General features: G+C 59.7%; 1 protein-coding gene across 9 annotated transcripts in view; it reads right to left on the bottom strand.

The window, feature by feature from the left end:
* Window positions 1-22,226, bottom strand: part of PLEKHG3 (pleckstrin homology and RhoGEF domain containing G3) — a 39,429-nt gene that overhangs the window by 17,046 nt on the left and 157 nt on the right. For 8 of the 9 annotated variants that reach the window (XM_026661112.2, XM_026661107.2, XM_026661111.2 and 5 more), the window contains exons 1-5: window positions 20,938-21,120; window positions 3,635-4,005; window positions 2,865-2,965; window positions 1,578-1,647; window positions 433-479 (exon numbers count right to left, since the gene is read on the bottom strand). In XM_026661112.2, the coding sequence (XP_026516897.1) occupies window positions 433-479; window positions 1,578-1,647; window positions 2,865-2,965; window positions 3,635-4,005; window positions 20,938-21,019 (671 nt within the window). In that variant the 5' untranslated portion in view covers window positions 21,020-21,120. Of the gene's footprint in view, window positions 1-432; window positions 480-1,577; window positions 1,648-2,864; window positions 2,966-3,634; window positions 4,006-20,937; window positions 21,121-22,226 lie in introns of those variants that run through there. The other variant, XM_026661108.1, reaches the window with a different exon arrangement.

The following is a 22,226-nucleotide window of genomic DNA, read 5'->3' on the forward strand; positions in this document are numbered from 1 at the left end:
AGGGGCCTGGCACGGCGCCCAGACACCACGGTGATGGGAGATGCCCCACTCACACGGGGCAGGCACCGGGCACAGCACCTGTACATCACAGTGAGGGATGCAAAGTACATACACATGGCACATATAGGCCCAGGGGCAGAAACCAGCCCCACCCGCTCCTGTGCGTGGCAGGGCTGGGGGGCTGGCACACGGCCCCTTCTCCTCCCAGGCCACGGACTGAGGCACCTGCGATTGGGATGCTGGGAGAGGCTGCTGCACGAGGGGACACTGGCCCCTCCCAGCTCTGGCAGTGCCCCCACCACACACACCCCCCCTCAAATCTGGCAAGATCCCATCATCTGCTGCCAGAGCCAGGCCACCCCAGCGTGGGGTGCAACCTCCCCACAGGCAGGGGTCCCCGCCCTAAGGATCCCCCGCCCCGTGCTCACTCACTTGGGGTAGTTGTTGCAGTACTGGGTGTAGATATCGAAATCCTGGCTCTGCAGGGGGAGGGGAGGGAAGAGAGAGACCGTGAGTGAGATCTACAGGGGGAGGCCCCCTCCCAGAGCACTCTGCCCACACTCTAGCCCCAGGAGCTGCACCTAGGGTTGCCAACCCTCCCGGATTGGCCGGGAGTCTCCCGGAATCGATCTCCCGGTGGCGTCTGAAACCAAGCCGGGAGATTTTAATAGGCCAAAGTCCGGTCAGCGATGCAGCGGGGCTAAAGCAGGCTCCCTACCTGTCCTGGCTCCACGCGGCTCCTGGAAGCCCCTAGGCACAGCGGGGGGTCTCCATGTGCTGCCCCTGTCCCAAACATTGACTCCGCAGCTCCCATTGGCCGGGAACTGTGGCCAATGGGAGCTGCCGGGGCGGTGCTTGCAGGCAGGGGCAGCGCACAGAGCCACCTGGCTGCCCCTGAGCCTAGGAACCGGAGGGACACGCCGGTCACTTCCCGGGAGCTTCCCGAGGTAAGCGCCAGCCGGAGCCTGCCCCCACTCCTTAAGCCCCTGCCCCAACCCTGAGCCTCCTCCTGTACCCAAACTCCCTCCCAGAGCCTGCACCCCTCACCCCACCCCCAACCTCCTGCCCCAGCCCAGTGAAAGTGAGCGAGGGTAGGGGACAATGAGTGATGGAGGGGGTGGGGGCAGGGCCTCAGAGAAGGGGCGGGGCAAGGGTGTTTGGGTTTGTGCGATTAGACAGTTTGCAACCCTAGCTGCACCCCTCCCTGTGCCCAGCCGCAGCTGCCAGCGAGTGCTTACACTGGGCACTGCCCTCCCAGTATTCCACCTGCCTGGGCATCAGCATCCCGCAAAGGTGCCTCAGTGCTGCAAGCGTCCCCAAAGTGCCCCAGCCAGTCCCCCAGCTCGGCTGGCACCGCAAGCTCCCCCACCCCCACCCCCGCCAAGCTAGGGCCGTCCCATGAAATCCATCAGGGCCATGTGCTGTGCCAGGCGTGGGAGCTGGGAGACGCTCACATGCCAGGATGACAGGCGCTAGCACTAAGCCCCGAGTGCACCAGTTCGCCTGGCGCAGGACGATGCCATGGGCCATCTCGCCAGCCGCTCACCACTGCGTGCCACGTCCAGAGCCCCCCTTACCCTGTCCACGAAGCATCTGGCCACGGCCACAGGGTTGCTGTCACAGCTGTCCAGGTCCTGCAGCAGCTCGCTGGGCAGAAAGAGAGACTGTCAGTCATGTAGGGCCTGCCAAGAGCACACATGCTCCGGGCGACCCACAGGCCGGGCCTGCCAAGCACGCGTGTTCTCCGGGGGACACACGGGCCAGGCATGTGCTGCATGCATGTATGGCATGCGCCCCGCCACTCCCAGCACACAAACCCCCAAGCAGAGGGCAGGCAGCAGAGCATGCAGTGCGCCCGGCGTGGTACCCACCTGCAGGGCAGGGCCCCTTCCAGTGCCGGCAGGGTTTGAAAACAAAGCAAGTGTTACGAGAGGAGACGCACGCACTGGCTGCCCCCTCTCCCCGGGGCCCTGGCCTGGCCGGCTCTCAGTCACGCCGCCGGTGTTACAGTCGTTCCACGCGGGCCCCAACCAGAGACCGCAAAGAGCTCAATGGACAGGCACCCACCCCCGCCCCGACTGCGTTCTGCCCAAAGACTCTCGGCTGAGACAGCCTCAGTGCCAAGCCGAGGGAGATGGGGAGGGATATGGACCGGAGCCGCTCCTCCGCCCTCAGGCAGGCCAGGCCTGGGCCACCAGGGCGGCTCCCTCTGACACTGCTGTCCTAGGGCCGGGGAGCAGGTGGCAACAGCCTCTCCCCTCTGGAGACTGGCAACGAGACCCCCGGCTCACAAGTCAGAAATCTGTAGGTGGGGACTGAGGGGAACAGGCAGAGCTGGGGGAGGGGGGGGAGGGGAAGAGCCCAGGGCTGGGATAACAGGGGCCGCGGGTTGGGATTGACGGGCACCGGCAGAGCTGGGCGGGAGGGGAAGAGCCCAGGAGGCTCCCTAGGTGCCACAATTCCTTTCTATTGAGCACTAACGCTGACTTCTCCAATTCTAGGGGGAAGCCCGTCCCGGGGCATTTACTCCACCGCCCCTTTGGAGAGTGGGGGGGGGGTGGAGGAGGTAGGGTGGGGCTGGAGGAGGTGGGGGGGTGTTAATGGAGGGGGTCAGGGGGACTAGGCTGGAGCAGGTTGGAGGATAGAGGAGGCCAGGCCAGAGCGGGTCAGGGACGGAGAGGGCAGGGGTTATGGGAGTCAGGCCGGAGTGGGCAGGGACAGGAATGAAGGGCGTCAGGCGCCAGATGGAGGGGGGTGGGGTTACAAGGGTTACGGGGGTCAGGCCGGAGCAGGCGGGGGGCAAGGACAGCGGGGGCAGAATTACGGGGGGCGGGACAGAGCAGGCAGTTCTGGGCCCAGCTCACCTGTTGAGTTCGTAGATATCCTCGATGTTCCCAAAGAGCGCGCTGACCTGCTCCGGCCGCAGCAGCTCCTCCTCGGTGTCGATGATCTTCCCCAGGTAGTCCTGCCAGGCGCACACAGTGAGCCACGGCGCGGGCCAGCGAGCAGAGAGGTGCTGTCGTGCGGCCAGCGGCCCCCCCAGCCCTCCCCTCCCGTCAGAGCCATCAAGAGGAGCTTCCCCAAGGCCAAGCTGGCTCCATTCGGTGGTGGGAGGAGGGCTCAGGTCCCCCATCCCCGTCCTGCTGCCACAGGCAGCGCCATCCCCCACGCTAGCCCAGCCGCCCTGGAGCCTGCCAGGGCAGAGCCAATGGGCCAAGGTCCCTGCGGGCGGCTTTATCCCCACAGAGCCCATCGACCGTGACAGCACCCCCCCCCCCATTTCCCCCCCCCCCCCAGTGCATGCTGGGAGCTCACCCCGCTAGCAGACCCCTCCCTGGAGGAGCCAGACCAGGGATATGGGGATGAAAGATGCCCCCCGACCTCCACCCCATGGGGCGTTTAGGGATACAGACCCAGCCGGACTGGCACTGTGCCATGCCCCTCCCAGCTGCTGGTACCAGCAGGGCTGACAGCACAGAGGAGCCAGAGATCCCAGGCGCCCCAGCTCCAGGGACGATGGGGTCGGGGGAGCCATGTGGCACCACACAGGGGCAGCAGGGGGTGCTGTTGTGCAGCGAGGGGGCCAGCCTGCGGCTCACGCCCAGCTGGGGGGGCGTGGAGGGGTCCGGCTCACCTCCACAATGCTGCGCAGATCCCGCACGTACGTGCGCTCCGACTCCACCAGCTCCAGCACCACGCGCTCCAGGTAGCTCAGCTTGTGGTTGGCGCCAGCAGGGGCCCGGGGGCCGAAGGGCGAGAGGGAGAGGGAGCGGGAGCCCTTGCGGCCCAGCCAGCCCCCCGGCGAGGCATTGTTGTTGCTGTTGTGCAGCTGGTTGACCCGCAGGGCGTCCCCCTCCCGGGCCGGCGCATGGCCGGGGGCCTTGTCCTGCCCCTCCATGGGCATCCGGCTCACTGGGCGCTCCGGGGGGTGCGCGCCCGCCGCAGCGCAGACGGGCATCCTGTCATAGCTGCCGGGGCAGGGCAGTGCTGGCAGCCGGGGGGATTCTGGTGGGGGGAGAGGCAGTATAGTTAGAGGGCAGGGCCCCACACGCCAGGCCCCGCAGCCCTTCCTGCTCCCGACCCCATGCCATCGCCACAGCTGCAGACTCGGCCTGAGGAGTGGCTCAGGGGGAGCTTGGCCGGGGAGTGGCTTGGAGCCATGCTTCGACCCTGCGCCCACCTGGTCCCAGCCCCTCACGGCCGGGCGGTGCCAAAGCAGCCCAGGGCCAGGCCACCTCAGGGCACTGCTTGAGGCCCAGGAGCTGGTCTGACCAATGCTCCCCAGAGCTGGGCTGACAGACACAGCTGCCAGGCAGCCCAATACCGCAGGTCCTGGTCACGCCCAGGTCACGCCCACGGCCGCCCGTGTCAGGCTGCGCAACTGCAGCCAGGATGGGGCACGGAGGGATGGGGGAAGGGCTCACAGCGCCAGGCTATGCGTTGTGTGGGTCGGACAGCTCAGCGCTGGCCTGGGGCCACCATGGCAACTGAACCCCAGGGGCAGGTAACCACCTCCGGGAGCCTCACGAGCAGGGTCCCGGGCACCCAATCCCGCCAGTGGCTAGCATGGAGCGAGGCCCCTGCCCCCCACAGAAGGGGAAGGGCTGGGTCAGCAGGGGCAGGGTTCCCCCCCTCACCCTGGAACTGCCCAGATGCATTTGCCTAGGGACACAGGCCCTTTGTTCTACACACGCATGGCAGCTGGCAGACACGGCCAGGGCCCCTGCCTCCCCAGTGGCTGGGGCTGGGCCACTCCCTCCCACCACAGCCTGGGTGAGCCCCTGCTCCAGTCCCAGCCCCTGGCCCTGTGTTCCCCTGGCCAGGAGGGGCACCACTGGCCTCGCCAGCACTCTCAGAGGTCCCTGCTTTCACTGAAAGAGAATCCAACCAGTCTCCAGCTACTCAACCTCCAAAACGTGTCCAACGCAGAGAGCCTGAGCCCATCGCTGGGGGGGAGGGGAGCTACCCCAGGTGTGACCGGTCCAGCGACACTGCCTGAGTCTGCCGAGAGCCTGAGCCCATCGCTGGGGGCGGGGGAGGGGAGCTACCCCAGGTGTGACCGGTCCAGCGACACCGCCTGAGTCTGCAGACAGTCTGAGCCCATTGCTGGGCAGGGGTGGAAGCGATAGGCCTCAGTCTCTCTGAGCTGTGCCCTGCCTTGTTCAGTTCACTGGGAGCGGATGGAGATGGCAGTGACAGAAGCTTGACGCTCACGTTGTGACTCTCTCATTGCACATGGCAGCGCGGCAGGAAGGCTTCTGGGTTAGAAAGCAACAGTCTATGAGGACACCTGGACCCTGCTGCCATCCACTGCCCCTTTCCTGCCTGAGAGACTGGCCAGGCCCTAGAGGAGAGGGGCTGGCACCACAGTCCCTGGCACCATGGCTCCCAGCTCCCGTCCTGGCTGGTTTAGTCCTTACTGTTGCGGGACACGGGGAGATACTAGGAGATCTCACTGCCACGGGCGGGCAGTGCTTGAATGCCACACGGCGGGGCCATGGGACTCAACGCTCCCTCGATGGGGAAGGCAGCTCCAACTGGGAAAAGTACCCGCCATGGGGCTGGCCAAGCAAGACTCAGCTCCCTGCTCGCAACCGCGACCGGGGGGGCAGCACTGCCTGGCTTCAAGGCATGGAAAATTGCAACCAAAACGTCCTCTGGCCCAAGTGGTTTAAATACCTCCAAGGAAGGGTCTGCAGGTCAGATCTGCCCTCGGTGACCCCTCTGCAGCCTGAGCAACCCCCGTGTAGCTCACCGGCTGCAGAGCGGCGTGCACAGGGAACCCAGGGTGGGAATTCCACCGGCAGTGCACTAGCAGGACTGGAATCCACCGTCCGTCAGCTGAGCTGGTTCTACCAGGCTGCCAGGGGGAGGCAGATAGGCTCACGGGGGAGTGATCCCCATTTTCCACATGGGGAATGTGACACAGAGATTCAGGCTGAGCAGTTCTGGTGACACCTGGACACAGCTGGGGCTGGACATTGGAAATGCAGAGCCCCTGTGGCGCCTAGTGACTCCAGCAGGAGGGGGCCCAACATTCCTCAAAAGCGGGGTCCCCAGCGCCACCCATCAGGCGCCCAGAAATCTTGGGGTACCCAGATCAGTGTAAAACCTCTGGTCTAAGTGACACCAAGGTCACGAACGGGGCCAGGGGCAGAGCAGGACACAGACCTTCCAAGTCCCAGGACTTAACCGCAAGGCCAGCCGACTTCTACGCACAGCCACGGAGTGACAACCATGTCACCACCCGCCCCTCCTCCCAGGGAGCGCCCAGGGAGCAAGCAGGGGCCCTTTTGCAAAGGGCAGCTGCACTGGTGGGCAAGTCCGTCCTCACTGGGCCACATTCCTCAGCCTGGGCTGCGTAGACCAGGCCAAGAGATCCTGAACAGCGCCGCCGGCCTGAAAACAACCAACCATTTCCCATGTGCACAGCAGCAAAGAATCCCAGCAATTTCTGACACTGCAAAAAGGCCTTTCCCTCCCCGAGACACATGCAGAGTCCCACACAGCCCGACAGGCGCGCTCACAGCCCCATGCACAGCCCCACTCAGCCTGACAGGCGCCCTCACAACCCCACGTGCACGCTCACAGCCCCACACAGAGTCCCACACAGCCCGACAGGTGCGCTCACAGCCCCACGCACAGCTCCACATGCAAGCTCACAGCCTCTCAGGGGCTCTCACACATACAGTCTCACACTCAGACACACGCAGAGGCAGAGGCAGACACACACACAGGTCTGACACACAGACAGTCACAGGCACTCGCAGAGTCTCACACAGCTAGAGGTGCTCTCACAGATACACAGCCCCACAGGCGTTCTCACAGACAGTCTCACACACAGGTGCTCTCACAGACACAGAGATGGCGACTGCCAGCTGGACAGAAAGTTAGCCAGCTGTCCCAGAAGAACACCGAGCCGCCTGCAGGCTGAGAAACACCCGCCCAAAGATTAGACGCCTCTGAGAACTGGGGCTCAGCACCGGAAACGCCTCCCAGCCCATCACCAGAGCACCAGGCCTGCAGCACTAGAACAGACCAGCCAGGGGTCCAGCACCAAGTCCTGAGGTGGGGGGGGAGAAGAAGGGTCCCCCCCTAACCACCCCCTAATCTGAAGGTCAGGGAGACCCATGGGGTCGATCTAAAATTGCAGCCTGGCTGAAGGGGACCTGCTGCTCTCAGGCCCAGGCTGTGGGACCCTCCCCCCCCCCCCAAGCACTTAGCCATTCCCTCCCCCCACCCAGCAGGGCTCTGCATTCTTTGCAGCATGTGTAATCAGGATCACACCCTCCCTTCCCTCCCCCCCACCCCCCAACCGCTGGGCAGGGTAGGGCAGGCAGGCGTGTGGCTGCAGGCCTGCAACATTCAGGCTCCCTTTGGCAGCCAGCGACACCCCACCGCTGTGCCTGCTATCTCCCCCGCACCCCCACGGCTTCCCTCCCCGAGGGCCGCACCCCAGGTCCAGACGCAGGGTCTCGGCCTCCCCCCCCTTACCCCAGAGCTTGGAGATGCAGACAGGGAGCCAGGGCAGGCTGATCTTCTCCTCCCAGATGAACATGCCCGGTCCCAGCATGTGGGGTTGGGCTAGGGGACTGGCTGGGGGGGGAGAATCTGCGCTGCCTTTCTGGGAGCGACCCGAGAGCGAGCGGGGCAGGGTGCGGAGGCTGCTGTCGTCAGACCTCACCTGGAGCCGCTCCTCCACAGGAGGGAGCGGCATGTCTGCGCCACGCCCACGGGGAACTCACCCGCTAGGGCCACCAGCCGTGCACAGCGGGGGCTGGGCCTGAGCCAGAGCCCACCAGCCTTGCCCACCTGCGCTCAGACCACGAAGGGACCCAACAAGTACGTCCCTACAGCTCCTCCCCCCCGACATACCCTCGGCAGCCCTGAAATGCAACCAGCTCTGGGGCGGAGAGCAGCCGCCAGGGGACCCATGGGGGTGGGGAGTGATTCCAGACCTGGCTGCCTGGGCACAGCACATAGGAAAGGCACCAGGAGGGCCCGCCTCAGGGAGAGCGGCACCAGACGCCCATTGACCCCTCCAGGAAGGGGAAGGGCTGCGCTGACCCTGCAAGCGTATAGGGGGACAGTTGGGGGTTCGGGGATCTGGGGGCCTGTTTCCGACCCATCTCAGGATCCGAGCGGCTTATAGGGAGCACGTTAACTTCCCCGGGGGGGGGGTCACAGCCCTGCTGCCACACTCTCAGGCCATGGTTTCCAATAACCGAGCATAGTCCAGCAGCTCCGGAACGGTATTAAAGTCACACCTGCAGAACCAGCCAAGATGGGGCCTGCTCCCCCGTGTCGCGCCAGGTGCAGCCCAGACTCTCGACCCTCAGGGCCACCACATGTGCCAGTCAGGCTGCTCACCCAGCCAAGGGGGTCCCGACCGCTGCTCCCCCCGTCAAAGCAAGGCGACCTGCAGCCCGCGCACACACACCCCCGAGGACCCAGCACACAGCACGCCCATCGCAGGCAGTGAGTGCCCGCTGCAGCAGGGGTCCCAGGCACGCGACCCCACCACCCTCAAGTGGACCAAGGACTCGGAGCTGCTGCGCAGAGGGGACTCTTCAAGGTGAGCTGTGCCAGGCCAGAGCCCTGGTGACCCTTTGGAACTGGAGGCGGGCGCAACTACCACAGGGCCACCCACAGCAGAACATAGCTGGGGGGCTCCCCATGTGCCCCAGACGCCTGGTGCACTGCCAGGGACAGAGGCAGAAGTGACATTTGGCAAAGCTTTCCCAAGCAAACAGAAGCCCTTCCCGGCACCGAGAGGGCCCCCTCTCCAGGAAAGGGGGTGTCACGGCCACAGTTTCTTGGCACAGATAGCCACAGTGTGGCTCAGCAACATTTGGGAGTCTGCCAGCTCCCAGGATTGTATCCCAAGCCTGGCGCTAGGTGGTGGCACCTCCATGGTGCCTTCCTTAAATCCCCAGCTCCCTGAGTCAGGGGAGGCTGCGAGAATCTTGGATTTCTGTTTGAAAGGCTCCACTCAGCAGAACAAGAACCCCCCCATTTCTAAGGATCTCCTGATTTTCAAGCCAGGCTCCTGATTTCTGAATGCCCGAGGCTGGGGATACTGGGAGAGGGGCAATCCTCTCAAAGGGGCAGTAAAACAACCGGCTACATTTTCAGCAGCTCTAAGGCAGAGGGGAGAATCTGAGCCTTTACAAACCAGCAGGCTCCATCGGACCATCCAGCCTGCCCTGCCGTAGAACCAGCCAGCATCCCCCTGCGATCCCTGTGGCCAGCGCAGAACTCGGGGCGGAGCCGAAGCAGAGCTGTAGAGAGACAATCCCACCTGGATTTACAGGCGCCAAGTGCCAGAGACTCGCCTGTGCCTGGGTCAGCTGATCCGATGGCTAATTTCCCTCCCTGTTAAACACGGCCCCTTATCTCCTGTCTGGATTTGTCACTTCAGCTCCAGGCGGCTAGAGGAAAGAGCCCCCGGCTAGTAGAAATCGCCTCCCCTCCTAGGGACCTGGAGACCATTAGCTAGACTCATCCCTCCACATGCATGGCAGGGCTCGATATGAACATAGCCAAGGAGCTCCATGTGCCAGCCAGGAAGGACAGCAAGTGCCCACGCCAGAGGCGGATAAGCAGAGCCCCTGCAGCCTGGTGGGGGGATGGCACGTGTGAGAGGTCAGAGCCTGGATGTGGGGCGTGGACCCGGGCATTGGAGCGTACAGAGCTCTCCAGCGGGGAGGGAGATCCCTGGGGCAAAGGAACCGGTCAGACCGGCTGGGGCTGGGGCACGCTCCTCTGGCTCCCTAAGGACAAGTGGTCACAGAGCGGCCATGTGGGAACACGCTCATGGCTGTGGCCTTGGCTCCAGTGGGTCCGGCAGGGCCGTCGGCCAAGGGAGCCAGCCGGCCGGAGCATCCGCCTGGCACTAATCAATGCCCAGCAGAGACACCTAAGCCGCTTTGTCGGGCAGGGGAGGGGATTTCCCAGCATAGGGATCCTGACTGGAAACAACCTGTTTAACCCCATCTGCTCCAGAGAGCCCGAAGGAGAAGCAGCTTCCCCACAATGACTCTGGTGCAAAGCACAGCAGCAAAGGCCCACGGCACGAGTGCTCGGCATGGTCAGAGGTGGCAGCCTGGCCCAGCAGTTAGGTCACTGCCCCAGGACACCTGGGTTGTTCCTGACATTCTGCCGGGTGGCCTTGGACAAGTCCCCTCCCCTCTCTGTGCCTCAGTTTCCCCTCCCACCCTTGGTCTAGCCGGACTGGGAACTCTTGGGAGCAGAGGTGGTGTCCATGCAGTGACAGGGCCCTGATCTCAGCTGGGGACTCAGGGAGCTGCCTAAAAAAGCAGGGAAGTGGAGATTCAAGGGGGGGGGGGGGGGAGAGTACCTCTGGATTGGATAACCCACCTCCTGGAGCACAGCAAGCAGCCAGCCACCCTCCTGCATCTAACAGCTGCCCCACACCTCCACAGCCAGTTCACAGCCTCTGTCCTCTGCAAAGCCAGCTGTGGGTCAGGACCCAGCTCCATCCAGCAGGGCCCCCATACCCAAGGCAAGGAGAAGAGGACCACCACACACACACACCCCACAGGGACCTGCCAACATAAGACTCAGTTTCCCCAGGAAGCACTCGGTTGCCGTGGCGATGGGCGCTACAGAAACCCTCAAGGAGGGTAGCATAGAAACCACACAGCTCTCGGCTCAGAGCCATCCGCCGGGCCTCCTGCCCACCCCAGGCCTTTCAACGGCCGTGCCCCCTCCAGTAGGGACAGGCTCATCCGAAACCCACACCCCCACGCTCCTGGAAAGTTCAGGCCCCTTTCCCAGCTCTGCATGGGTGAGAGCTCTCCCAGGCTTCAATTACGTGGCCTCACTTTGGTCCAAGAACAGAGCTTCCGTGGGAGCCCTGCCAGTGCCCACACATCCCAGGCAGCCCAGAGGCAGCGAGATAGGTGAGGGACGCATGTGGTAGGGAGGAGCTGGTCACAGGCCAACTGATTCTCTTCCCAGCCCCAGGCACAAACTAGTGCAGCATGGGTGCCAGCCAGGGATTGCCTCTTCCTCACCATTGCATGCCCCAAACACAAGGGGCTGCGGGGAGGGGAGAGATTCCCCCACTGGTCGAGAGGGCCAGCTAGAGGTTTGCCGTCAACCTCCGGTCCTTTTGTATAGCATGAAAAGAACAGGAAATCGGCCCCAGCAACCATACAGGGATCCTCACCCCAGCGCTGAAATGCAGCCACTTCTGGGGAGGGGTGCAGCAGCTGTTTCTTTGCCAAGCTTACTGCATCATCACAGGGATTCCTGCGAGGGACCAGCTGTGACACGGCCTGGCCCGCACATCCCGTAGCACGCCGAGGCTCCAAGCATTCCCTGGATGGCAGCAGGGAGCCCCCAGCACACAACCCGAGCCCCCCCCCCAGGCTCCACCCTCCATGCAAATGACAGCCACAAGAGGCGGGGAGCCACACCCAGCCCCAGACAGGACAACCAGGAGCAGATGAGCATCCGCCTTAGCCATGAACGCACAGTGCCGGGGTGGAATGATGGCTGGTACCGCCATGCCCACAGTCCAGGGTTCCACCAGGCACTCCTGAGCACACTGCCCTGCCCAGGAACCTCTAACAGGCACAGCCAAGCCTGACGCTGCCCATGCCAGTGCATCACCTCTCTGCTCCGGGGCCAAAACTCAGCCAGACTCGCCTCTGCCGGCGGGGCCCCAAATCAGAGTCGTGGCACGGACGCGGGAGGAGAGATCACAGGATTGAAGGGTATGGGAAGGAAATCAGGAAACATCAATCCACGTCCCTGGAAGCAAACCAGCACAGCCCTAATATCGCTTCTCATTCATGTGGCCAAGCAAAGGAGCCGCCGGGGAAGGAAGCAGCCTCTGAGAAGATGTGTCTTGGGGCTTGTCGTCCCTGCAGAGTTCACACGAGCGCTGCCCATAGCTCGAGTCCCATCCACACACTAACCCCGTTCCCGCCAGTGCCTGGTGCTGTTACCCCACTCCGGCTGGTCCCTCCCAGGGACGAGGGAACACTCGAGAATACAGCGCATCCGCTGCTAACATGACCAGACTGCAACCCAGGCTAGTCCTCCAAAGCTATCCCACAATTCCTCCACAAGTGCCCGGAAAGGACAATTCACTGGGAAAGAACGCAAAGAGCGGCTCAGCTTCTCGCAGCACAAAGAGCCACAGATACAACCTAGCGCCCAACACGAGTGTCAGGGCTTGTCTACACTGACATTTTATAGCGCTCTAACTTGCTGGCTCAGGGGGGTGAAAAAATCACCCCCCTGCGCACAGCAAGTCTGAGCGCTTTAAAACACTAGCGTAGACAGGCTCAGAGCGCTGGGAGCTAATCCCCTCGTGGAGGTGGATTACCAGGAGCGCTGGGAGAGCACCACACTCACACTTCAAAGCGCGAAGTTGAAGTTTCCTGTGTAGACATACCCTCAGTGTGGACACAGCCGGCCCACTTTTACTGCGTAGTGTGGCTGCTCTCCCTCCAGCTAGGCAGCCTCCCGCTACCTCTGCAGCAAAGACGTACCCTCAGAGATGCAGCCCACAACATGAAAACGCCCCCAGACGCACGGCTGTATCATCCCAACGTGCTTTGCAAATACTCCCAGATAAGCTGCACGTGGGGAGCACTGTCTCTGTCACTGACATGCGGCCACTTCTGAGGTGGAACGTGGCAGCTGCTTAACACAGAGCAACGCTACAGGAAAGGAGCAGAGGATGCTCCAATGGGAACGGCTTGGAAAATTATTTAGCGCCTCCTGCCATAGCAACTAGGTGCTGCTTATAAAGAGCAAAGAAACTGTGTGAACCCACCACCACGGGCTCAGAACTCAGGCTGGTGAAATGTAATCATTTGGGACACTGAAGCCTACGCCCTGTGCTTGTGAGAAGTGATGTGGGATCTTTAATGACTGTATTTACATCTCACCTGCCGCACCGCACCTCCAGACATCACAGCATGTACCCACCTCAGCCCAGAGCTGGATGAAGAGCTAAACAGACAAAGGGTAGAAGGGGGAAACCGAGGCACGGGGAGACCAAAGGACTTGCCCAAGGTCACTGGCAGAGCCAAGTTCTGGCTTCCCAACCATCCATTCCACCCCACTGCCTCCCATCATGCTAAGCCACTGGTCCAGTAGGAAGAACGGCCCCTATGGACAATGCCTGCAGAACACTGGGAGGTTACCCATCCAAGCTGCATGCCAACCTGACCTTGCTTAGCACACCCAGCCCGCCTGGGTCCCAGCCCAGGGGCCCCGGCTGCCCGGTGCCATTCGGCAGGGAAGCAGTTAACACAGCCAGCATGCGAGTGGCTAGGAGGAGGCTTTGAAGCTAAAGAGCAGCACACGCCTCCTGGAGAAGAGGCTGATAAAAGTGTTATTCAGAAGTACGTTCTGCTGGCGCCTCACATTCTCTGCATTGCTCACTGATTGGCAGAGCAGGGAGCGCAGGCCAGGGATTTCGGGGGCGATTCTCAGACTGTGCTGAGCACCCACCCCTCAAAAAAAATCAGGTCCATTTAAAGGGTCTTTGGACACCCCAAAACGGAGACAGCTGGGAACAGGGGAATTGCCAGACCGGGCCAAGATCCATTCAGCCCAGTGTCCGGGCAGCAGCAGGGAGGCGTGGGACCCGCGCAGTAGTCACTGCAGGATAACCCGCTCCCCACACAGCTCTCAGTCTGGTTGGTCTCACAGCCAGCGATCCGCTAAAGCCCCGAAGCGGGAGGTCCAATATCCCTTCCCCGATCAGTTAGCCAAATCCCTAGTGAACTCTGGACTCCCCCCTCCCGCTGCCAGCCGGCAGCTATTTTAGTCACTCCTCTGGCCGTCACAAACAGGGGTTTCTCCTCTCGAGCAGCAGCTGAAGCCACTGGCCCCCCAAGCACCCAGATTCCTCTCCCCGTGCCAGCCCATCATCACGCGGAGCATGATCCGGAGAGCCTCTATCTGCCAGAGTCTGCGGCTGTAGGGGGACGCCCACAGGCACCAGCCGGCGTTTGGTGGTCCAGTGAGATCTCACTGCGGGCCGTTGGGGGGGGGGGGGGGGGGGGGGAGGGGGGGGGACTGCCACAGGCCACAGCCACGAGGGTCCCTCTCTATTAGGAGCTAGGCATGCTGGCAGCGGCCCAGGGTTGTACCACTCTTCCCAGCCAAGGCAGGGGTAGAAGGGCCCTTTGCCTCCGGACCTGGACTACGTGGCCCAGAGGAGGCGGCAGTGCTGGGGGAGCTGGCACGCGCAAGGCACAGGACGTCACACTGCTCTGAGCGGGGAGGGGGCACGGGGTACTTCGGCGCCACGGCGACACCAGCGCTCTCACCATTGCTCCGCCCCAGCAGGGCAGCGCCTGGCAAAGCGCGTCAGCCGGAGGCTTCCGAGAGGCTCTAGCGAGGCCACGCTGCCCATCGGCAGGGCCGGAGCGAGAGACCATAAACACAGGGCAGGGGCCGACTCTGGAACAGGGCCCTTTGGCCCAATCTTTGTGAGCCAACCAACCCTGTGAGCCTCCACACTGGTGTCAACAGCCTCCCGCTAATTCCACTTCCCCCGGGACAGAGCCCAAACCGACCCTGCCCCAGCTGGCCCTGGCTCCACTCCCAGCTTGACTCTGCCCCTGAACCAGGCTGAACCAAACACCTGGATATGGGGGAGTGGATCGAACCCCCCGGGTGGGAGGGCCGGGATACGCTCCTCGGAGAGGTAGCACGTCGGAATCCGGCTTCAGACCCCAATCCCTCCTGCACTTAATAGACACAGTAGATCTCTCCAAACAAAGCCACGGCCTTTGCCATGCACCTGTCCCCCTTTGCCTTAAATCAGAGCCCTGCGTCTAACGCTGCCTGCCGAGTCTCAGGCAACAGCCCCAGGGTTTGCAGAGAGGATGCGGCAGAGGGAAGGGGACAGGCAAACCAGAATTCAAAGCATCTCTCTGAAGCTAGGTGACTAGAGCCCTGGACTAGGCCTCGGGAGACTTGGGTTCTATGCCTGACTCTGCCACCAACCTGGTGGGTGACCCTGGGCAAGTCCCTGCCCCCCTCAGTTTCCCCATCTGTAAAATGGGGATAAAGACACTGACCTGCTCTGTGAAGTGTTTTGAGATCAATGACTGAAAAGCACGAGGGATTACCATTACTGACACCTGATCCGGCACAGTGGGGCTGGGGACGTTCCCATTTGGGGGATTTGTGCTTTAGCAGTCTCTGCGGCTCGCCTCTAAATGCCACCCACAAAGTGCTAGGTCCACCCCAGCCCTGCTGTCCTTCCAAGATGCACTAATCTGCTCAGCACAACGGCCTGGGATTATGCTACTGCCAGGGGGAATGTCGCCACAGCCAACGGCGTCTCGCCAGAGGAGCCGTGCCTCCCTGGCTACATACAGCCCCACTGGTGCTGTCCGTGCTGCCATCCCTGAGCACCCCTCCCTGTCAGCGGGGCAGTGAGAGCCTTTATCCTCTTACTCTAACCCCCGCCCCCGCTCTCCCAGCAGGCACACGGCAGATTTTCTCCCTGCAACCTCCTCAACCATCAGATTAGATCTAACGTTAAACCCAGGAGGCGCCACTTCGAAACGCAGCCCAGCCTGGAAAGAGCGACAGAAACAGACGCTCAGACTGGCCTCCCCTTCCAACCCAGAGAGCCAGGGGAATAGAATCATAGAATATGAGGGTTGGAAGGGACCTCAGGAGGTCATCTAGTCCAACCCCCTGCTCAAAGCAGGACCAACACCAACTAAATCATCCCAGCCAGGGCTGTGTCAAGCCTGACCTTAAAAACCTCTAAGGATGGAGATTCCACCACCTCCCTAGGTAACCCATTCCAGTGCTTCACCACCCTCCTAGTGAAAAAGTTTTTCCTAATATCCAAATACACCCCATAGAGCCTCCCCTGCCCCACTCCAAGACAGCTCTCCCCTGCCCAGGCCTCAGACAGAACCAAGGACAGATGCTGGGCAATACAGCCACAGATCTCTGCTTCCTCCCACCACACCCAGGGGAATGCCCCTTAGTCAGGGGCATGCGTAATTTGACGGACACGTTCATGGTAGAAAGATAAGGGAGGCGTTATCTGATTTCTTTAAAAAAAAAAAACAACCCTACAGAAAATAATTTCAATGGTGTCACCTTCTGTGGCATGGGGGGAGGGGGAGGGGGTGACTCGCTGCTCCCTCCTGCAGCTCCAGGCCCTCTGGTTGGTGGAAATTTTGATGACACATCATCGGAAATGGGTCGAGTTGGGGATCATTCAAAAGCCCTTTCTCCCATGAGCCCAATGGTACCAAACCTGATAAGCCTAGAACAATGATGCAGCTCTGGATTCCAGAAAAGGTTTAAAAATCAAGGTTTTTTTAAATTATACTTTAGCACTGGCCCGTCAAACCCACAGCCCTCGCGAAGGTAAATGGTGACCCTTGACCGACAGTCCTGCGTGATCAATTAATGCATAGAACACGAGACCCGGTTAATTTTTTTTAACATTACAGAGTAGCGGGGGGGCTTCAATAGGGTGACCAGACAGCAAATGTGAAAAATTGGGACAGGGGGGTAATAGGAGCCTATATAAGAAAAAGACCCAAAAATCGGGACTGTCCCTGTAAAATTGGGACATCTGGTCACCCAAGGCTTCAAGTTGAATGGCTTCTTTTTTGCCGACGATGGCGAAGCAGTGATATTGATTATCCAGCTTTGTTTATTATGCTGAGAGAGTTGTAATGAGGCGCTGGTTAAGAGGTCAGCATCCAGACAGAAATGACTGGACTCCATCCACAAATGGTATGCCCACAGTTCCAGACCACGAATTAAATACAATCCCAAGGTAATGTATTACAAAATCCTTGTTTTTACTTTGGTCTTGATCACTTTTAGTTACCAACAGGGAGACGAAGAACACTGACTAGTCGCTGAACTCATGGAGATCACCACCATGGAGGATCCTGGTTAAACACAACACTCAGTGGCACCTTACATGCTATAAGAAGCACATGTTTCCTATGCGGCTGGAACGCGTGAACAAATATATCTGCGGAACTGAATCAAAACGTGGTGTGACACTAGACATGGGCCTTTACAGGCCTATCCAACAGCTAATAATGCCCCCGATGATCTTCATTGACAGTGGATTCTATGTCCTGGCGAATTGCACATATCAATCACAGCGACACGTGCAATCGGCTCCTTTGTTGATGGCACTGGTAGTCCTGAGATCTGGGAGATTCGGTATAGTGACAGTACTGTGAACCAAATTCTTGCAGGGACAAAGCTGTGACGTGCTCTAGAAGCATGCACCCAAACACTCACTGCCCTTCAAAAATGCTACCTAGATGTCTTCTCTGGAAAGCAATCTGATGTGTTTGAAGTCACTCCCCAAAGGGGACAGGACTTGCAAGACCAGTTCTCCACATCCAGCGTGTGTTCTGCTCTCAATGACCTACCGCACACAATGGAAAGCTGCAAAAAGAACAGATCAAGCAATTCCAGGAGGCCAAATCAGTGACAAAGCCAACTTTCGGGATTGCATGGCGACACGCAAAGAGGGTTGAGTCTTTGCTGCGCTTTATTCAACCTGTCAGGACTGCTCATTGCAGTTTGCACCTCAAAGCACTGGAAGACTTTGTGAAACACTTTTTTGCTTTAGGTGTAAACAACTATTCTGCGATGATTGCATGGTTCCTGGCTGAGATAAGAGGTATAGAAAAGGCTGACTATGACAGGGGCAGAATTCCAGCAAGGGAAATTGGGCTGTCAAAAGGTCACCAGATCCCTTCCGGGCACTTGGTTCAGACGAAGCCCTAGAATATGAAAACAGAGCAATGGAAATCACTAGGAGGTTGGTGGGCATAACACAGCAGCCAAATGATCTTTCCTGGTTTTTCCTGACAACCCTAGAACTCCATCGAATTTGGAACAAAACATTAAGAACTGCTGGAATAGCTTCCCCACAAGTAACCAAGCACCAGCTAGATTATTAGATGCCACAAGGGGCAATTTTAAAGCTACAGGATGAACTTACATGCCCTGGCAACTCATTCGAGTCTGATGGACTGAAGCGCATTAATATCACAACGAAAGCAGTCTTCAGCAACGAGGTAGCTACAGATGCCAGAGCGGATACTTTGGGTCACAACTTGTATGAAGCTTTCAAAACCCAAAGAATTATCCAAGGCTGTGTCACTCTACGGGTCCAATCAAGAAGCCTAAAGCTGTGTTTGAATGCAAAGAAAAGAGTCAGAGTGAAGGTGGCAGGAACTATTAAAGAGCTAACCGCAGAGAGGCTGCTGTTTGTTCGTCTCCTGGTCGTGTCTGGACCTCAGCATGATGCTGATCTACGTGAGACTTTGGAAAGTACGAGTTCTCCATGGGACCATGATCAATGTTTGAATGTGACGGAACAAAGCATACGTGCCAGGCAAAAATCAAACACACACACATCTTGTACCTTGTGCCAGCAGAGGACTTTCAGCGCAGCAATCGGAGGTGGCATGGCGGCGGTACACTTCATTAGGAGGCTACCAGGAAAATACTGGACCTATGACAAAGTCCACCTCATGTTTGACACATACGCAGAGGAATCCATTAGAAATATTACCAGAAAGAAGAAACTCCATGGCACTGCACCTGTCCAATACAAAAGTCACTGACTCCACAAACATTTCCAACGTCACAATGCAGAAGCTACTGTGTCGTACCGGCACGAAGGAGGAGTTAACTGCACACCTTGCAGGGAAAACACTTCAGCGTACGAAGAACTGCTGGAAGAATTTTGCCATTGCATGGTGCAATAAAGCTGCTGCCTTGCACTACTCAGAGGCAGTAGTTCTCATGAGGCGGCGGACGCTCAAATACCTTGCCTGCCATCCATGCCACGGAGAAAGGTCCTACTAAACTCCCGATTTTTTGCACAGGACACAGATGTTCCAGTGCTCTCAGAGAGATGCTACTCAAAACATCTGCAAGATGCTGATTTTGTGCCTGTTGCCAGGGAACAGAATCGCTGGATCTCTCTCAGAGATACGCTCCTATCACTCGGACCATTAATGCCGCCCACTGCCAGGTTTCCACACCCTTTCAGGATGTGACACTACTGGAAGGCTGCCTGGAAAGACCAAATTATCTTCCTGGAAGGCATTTGATTCAGCCGCCGAAGACTCTCTCCTCGCTCTGGAGGTGTTCAGAATGGCTGAGAAACATTGATAAGATCAGAAGTGCACGGGAGGGGTTTGTATGCCAACTTTATCATTTGAAGACCAACATTACGGCGCGTGCAGAGCTATTGATGGATGTTTATCAAGAAGAGAGAAAAATCACCACCAATAGGGGTGTGTTTATTTATCAAGAGGGCAAATGATCAAGCAGTGGAATGACTCCAGGATGGCCAAGCACAGTGCCTATCGGGCACTGATCGGTTTTGGAGGATGGATTGATCACACCACTTATGTGTGCTGCTAAATCAATCCTTCAGCCAACCAAATACTCGGGTGCAAAGACCAGAGACACACCGCCCGGCAGATGTTTGGCCAACAGCCTGCCCCGTATGGAGCCGTGCGAGTGTGTCACTGACGAGGATCAGTGTGACAATGTGTCTAGCAGCAGGGTGCTGGAAGGAGACCACACGGATGAGGACTTTGGAGAATAAACATTTGCAGTCCTACATGTCTACGCTTAGTCCTGCTTTGAGTGCAGGGGACTGGACTACGAGTCTATGTCAAGGCTAACTCCCCTAGAATGACCAAAGATCAATGCATTTTTTATGTACTATCAAGGCACCCCTGAGTTCAAGTATAATTAAAAACAACATTGATCATTAACCATTCTCTCGACTGTAGATCTACATCATTGTCCTAGGTTTGTCAGGTTTGGTGCCACATGTTCATGGGAGAAAGATCCCCATGATCCCCTTTCAAACGATCCCCAGCTTGACCCATTTTCGATGACACTGGGTCATCAACATTTCCACCAACCAGAGGAGCTGGGAGCTGAGTGTGGGGGGGGGGGGAAGCAAGTTCTTCCCCTGCCATGCCACAGATGGTGACACCATTGAAACCACGGTTCTGTAGATTTTTATGAATCAGTTGACCCCTACCTCACCTTTCTAGGACTAACTCGCCCATGGAATGAGATTTCACTACGTTATGCTCCCAGACTGCTGGGAGGGAAGAGGAATTGGGCAGTAACCATTTAAATACTTTGGGAGCCCACTAGCGGCGCTCACTGGGCTCCGTGTTGTAGAACCCAGCAGTGCGCAGACGCAGCTAGGCCTGGCGCATTCCATATGTTCAGTGAACACAGCTGTCCGCCCACGTGTCTCCTTCAGGCTGTCACCGTGGGGCAGAGGGCAGAAGACACCCCACCAGCCCAGGGGGCTTATTAAGCAGGGAGACTGGGGTAGCGGACTGGCATGCAGGATGCCCGAGTTCAATTCCCAGCCCTGCCACCAACCTGGGGCACGTCCCTTCACCTGCCTGGTGCCAGGGGAACCCCGAGGTAGCAAGGAGGCTCTGCCAGCTCTCTGCTGCAAGACCCCCAGTCACCCTGGGAACAGCCCTGTGGGCCCATTGCTGCTGAGTCCCTCTGCAGGGGCAGGAGAGCCCTGCTGGGATTGGGCAGCCTGAGCCCGTCCTAGGGCTGGAGTCTGGGCAGAAGGGGGGGGGGGGAATTGGCCACCCAGCTCCCTGTGGCCCCTCTGGTGCCCAGCCCTCCCCGACAGCACCCTGCTGCTCACATCGGCTTTCCAATCACAGCCGGGCCCAGGGCAGGGCTCACGTTGACCCCAGGATGTGCGTTCCCCCCAGGTCCGGCCCTGGCAGCCCAGACCCTGAGAACAAGGGGCAGCCTCCGAGACCAGGCTGAGATCCAGGACCCCACACAGGAGGCGGAGCACAGCTGGCAGCACTCTGCCCCGGGCGAAGACCTATGCCCAGCGTCCTGCCGAGGCACACTCACCCTGGCGCTGGGTACGTTGCTGGAGCGGGAAGCCGAGGACCAGCAAAGCCACAGTGCCAGGCACGGCACAGCGAGGCTGCATGAGCCAGCGGTGCAAGAGGGAAGCCAGCCCTCCGCCTGGCAGCACCAACGGCACAGCCCTCAGCCCTGCCTCTCCCACTTCCCGTGCTCGCCATGGGAAAACATTACCAGCGAAACCTGGCACCTGCTGAAGGACTTAAAGGGACGCGCGCTGATATTATACAGCCAGACACCAAAACTCCCTGCCCTTTGAGCTAAGCCCAGTTAAAGGCAGCACTTGCCCCTCCCACAATACCCGGCTCCAAGCCCCAACACGCAGCACCCTGACGTCAGCTCAGCAACACTAGTCCCTTCATCTGCACATCGCATATCACAGCACCTGGTCCCTGCCTTCTGGCACCTTGGGGCTAATGGGGGAGCCACAGGCAGGCTGGGCACAGGGGCCTCAGGGAATCAAGCACCCAGATCCACATCCTTTTCACCACCCCCTGAGCTGGGCACCCAACTCCCCACGGCCCTGCGAAACTTCAGCCAATAATCTTACAGTCATAATTAGTAGTAGTTACATGTGTTAACGCTTAGAAACCTCAGCTGAGATCAGGGCCCCGTTGTGCCAGGCACTGCGGTGAGAAATTCCCTGACCCCAGCTGAGATCAGGGCCCCGTCGTGCTGGGGGCTGCACAGACACACGGTGACAATCCCTGCCCTGAACAGCTAGACAGACAGAGGGCGGGAGGGGAAATGGCTGGCCAAGGTCACCCCGCGGGCCAGCAGCAGGGCCGGGAACAGAACCCAGCTCGGACTCGGAGCCCTGCTCACTAGGCCCTGCAGGCTCCAATGCGTATCTCCAATAAATAAACCCTACCAGGCGCCAGCCGGGGGGGTGGGGGGGTCTGCTGTTGCTGGCACCAGAGCCCCTGACCCCCTGAATGACCCGAACACAAGCACCCTGAGCACAGGGATGTTCCGGACTTGGAAAGAATCCCATCAGCACTACAGCTCCGAGCCAGCCCAGCCCGCGCGTGCCCCATTCAACACACAGCAGCAAGCCGGCTCAGCTAAAGGAGGAGGGGTGCTAAGGCGGGGCATGGCGGCCGGGGGGAGCCCACAGCTCTGGGGCTCAGCATGACCCAAGGGGGAGCGTGTAGGGGGGCAGCAGTGGGTTAACCCCCGGTGACTGGCTCTGCGGTGGGGGGGGGGCTGCTCCCATAGAGGGAACAGCTGGTATTTTCATGCAGCGGGATGAGCTCATGGGGAGCCTGCTGTCT

Source organism: Terrapene carolina, unplaced genomic scaffold, assembly GCF_002925995.2.
Source record: "Terrapene carolina triunguis isolate 2854851 unplaced genomic scaffold, T_m_triunguis-2.0 Scaffold926, whole genome shotgun sequence".
Taxonomy (NCBI): domain Eukaryota; kingdom Metazoa; phylum Chordata; order Testudines; family Emydidae; genus Terrapene; species Terrapene triunguis.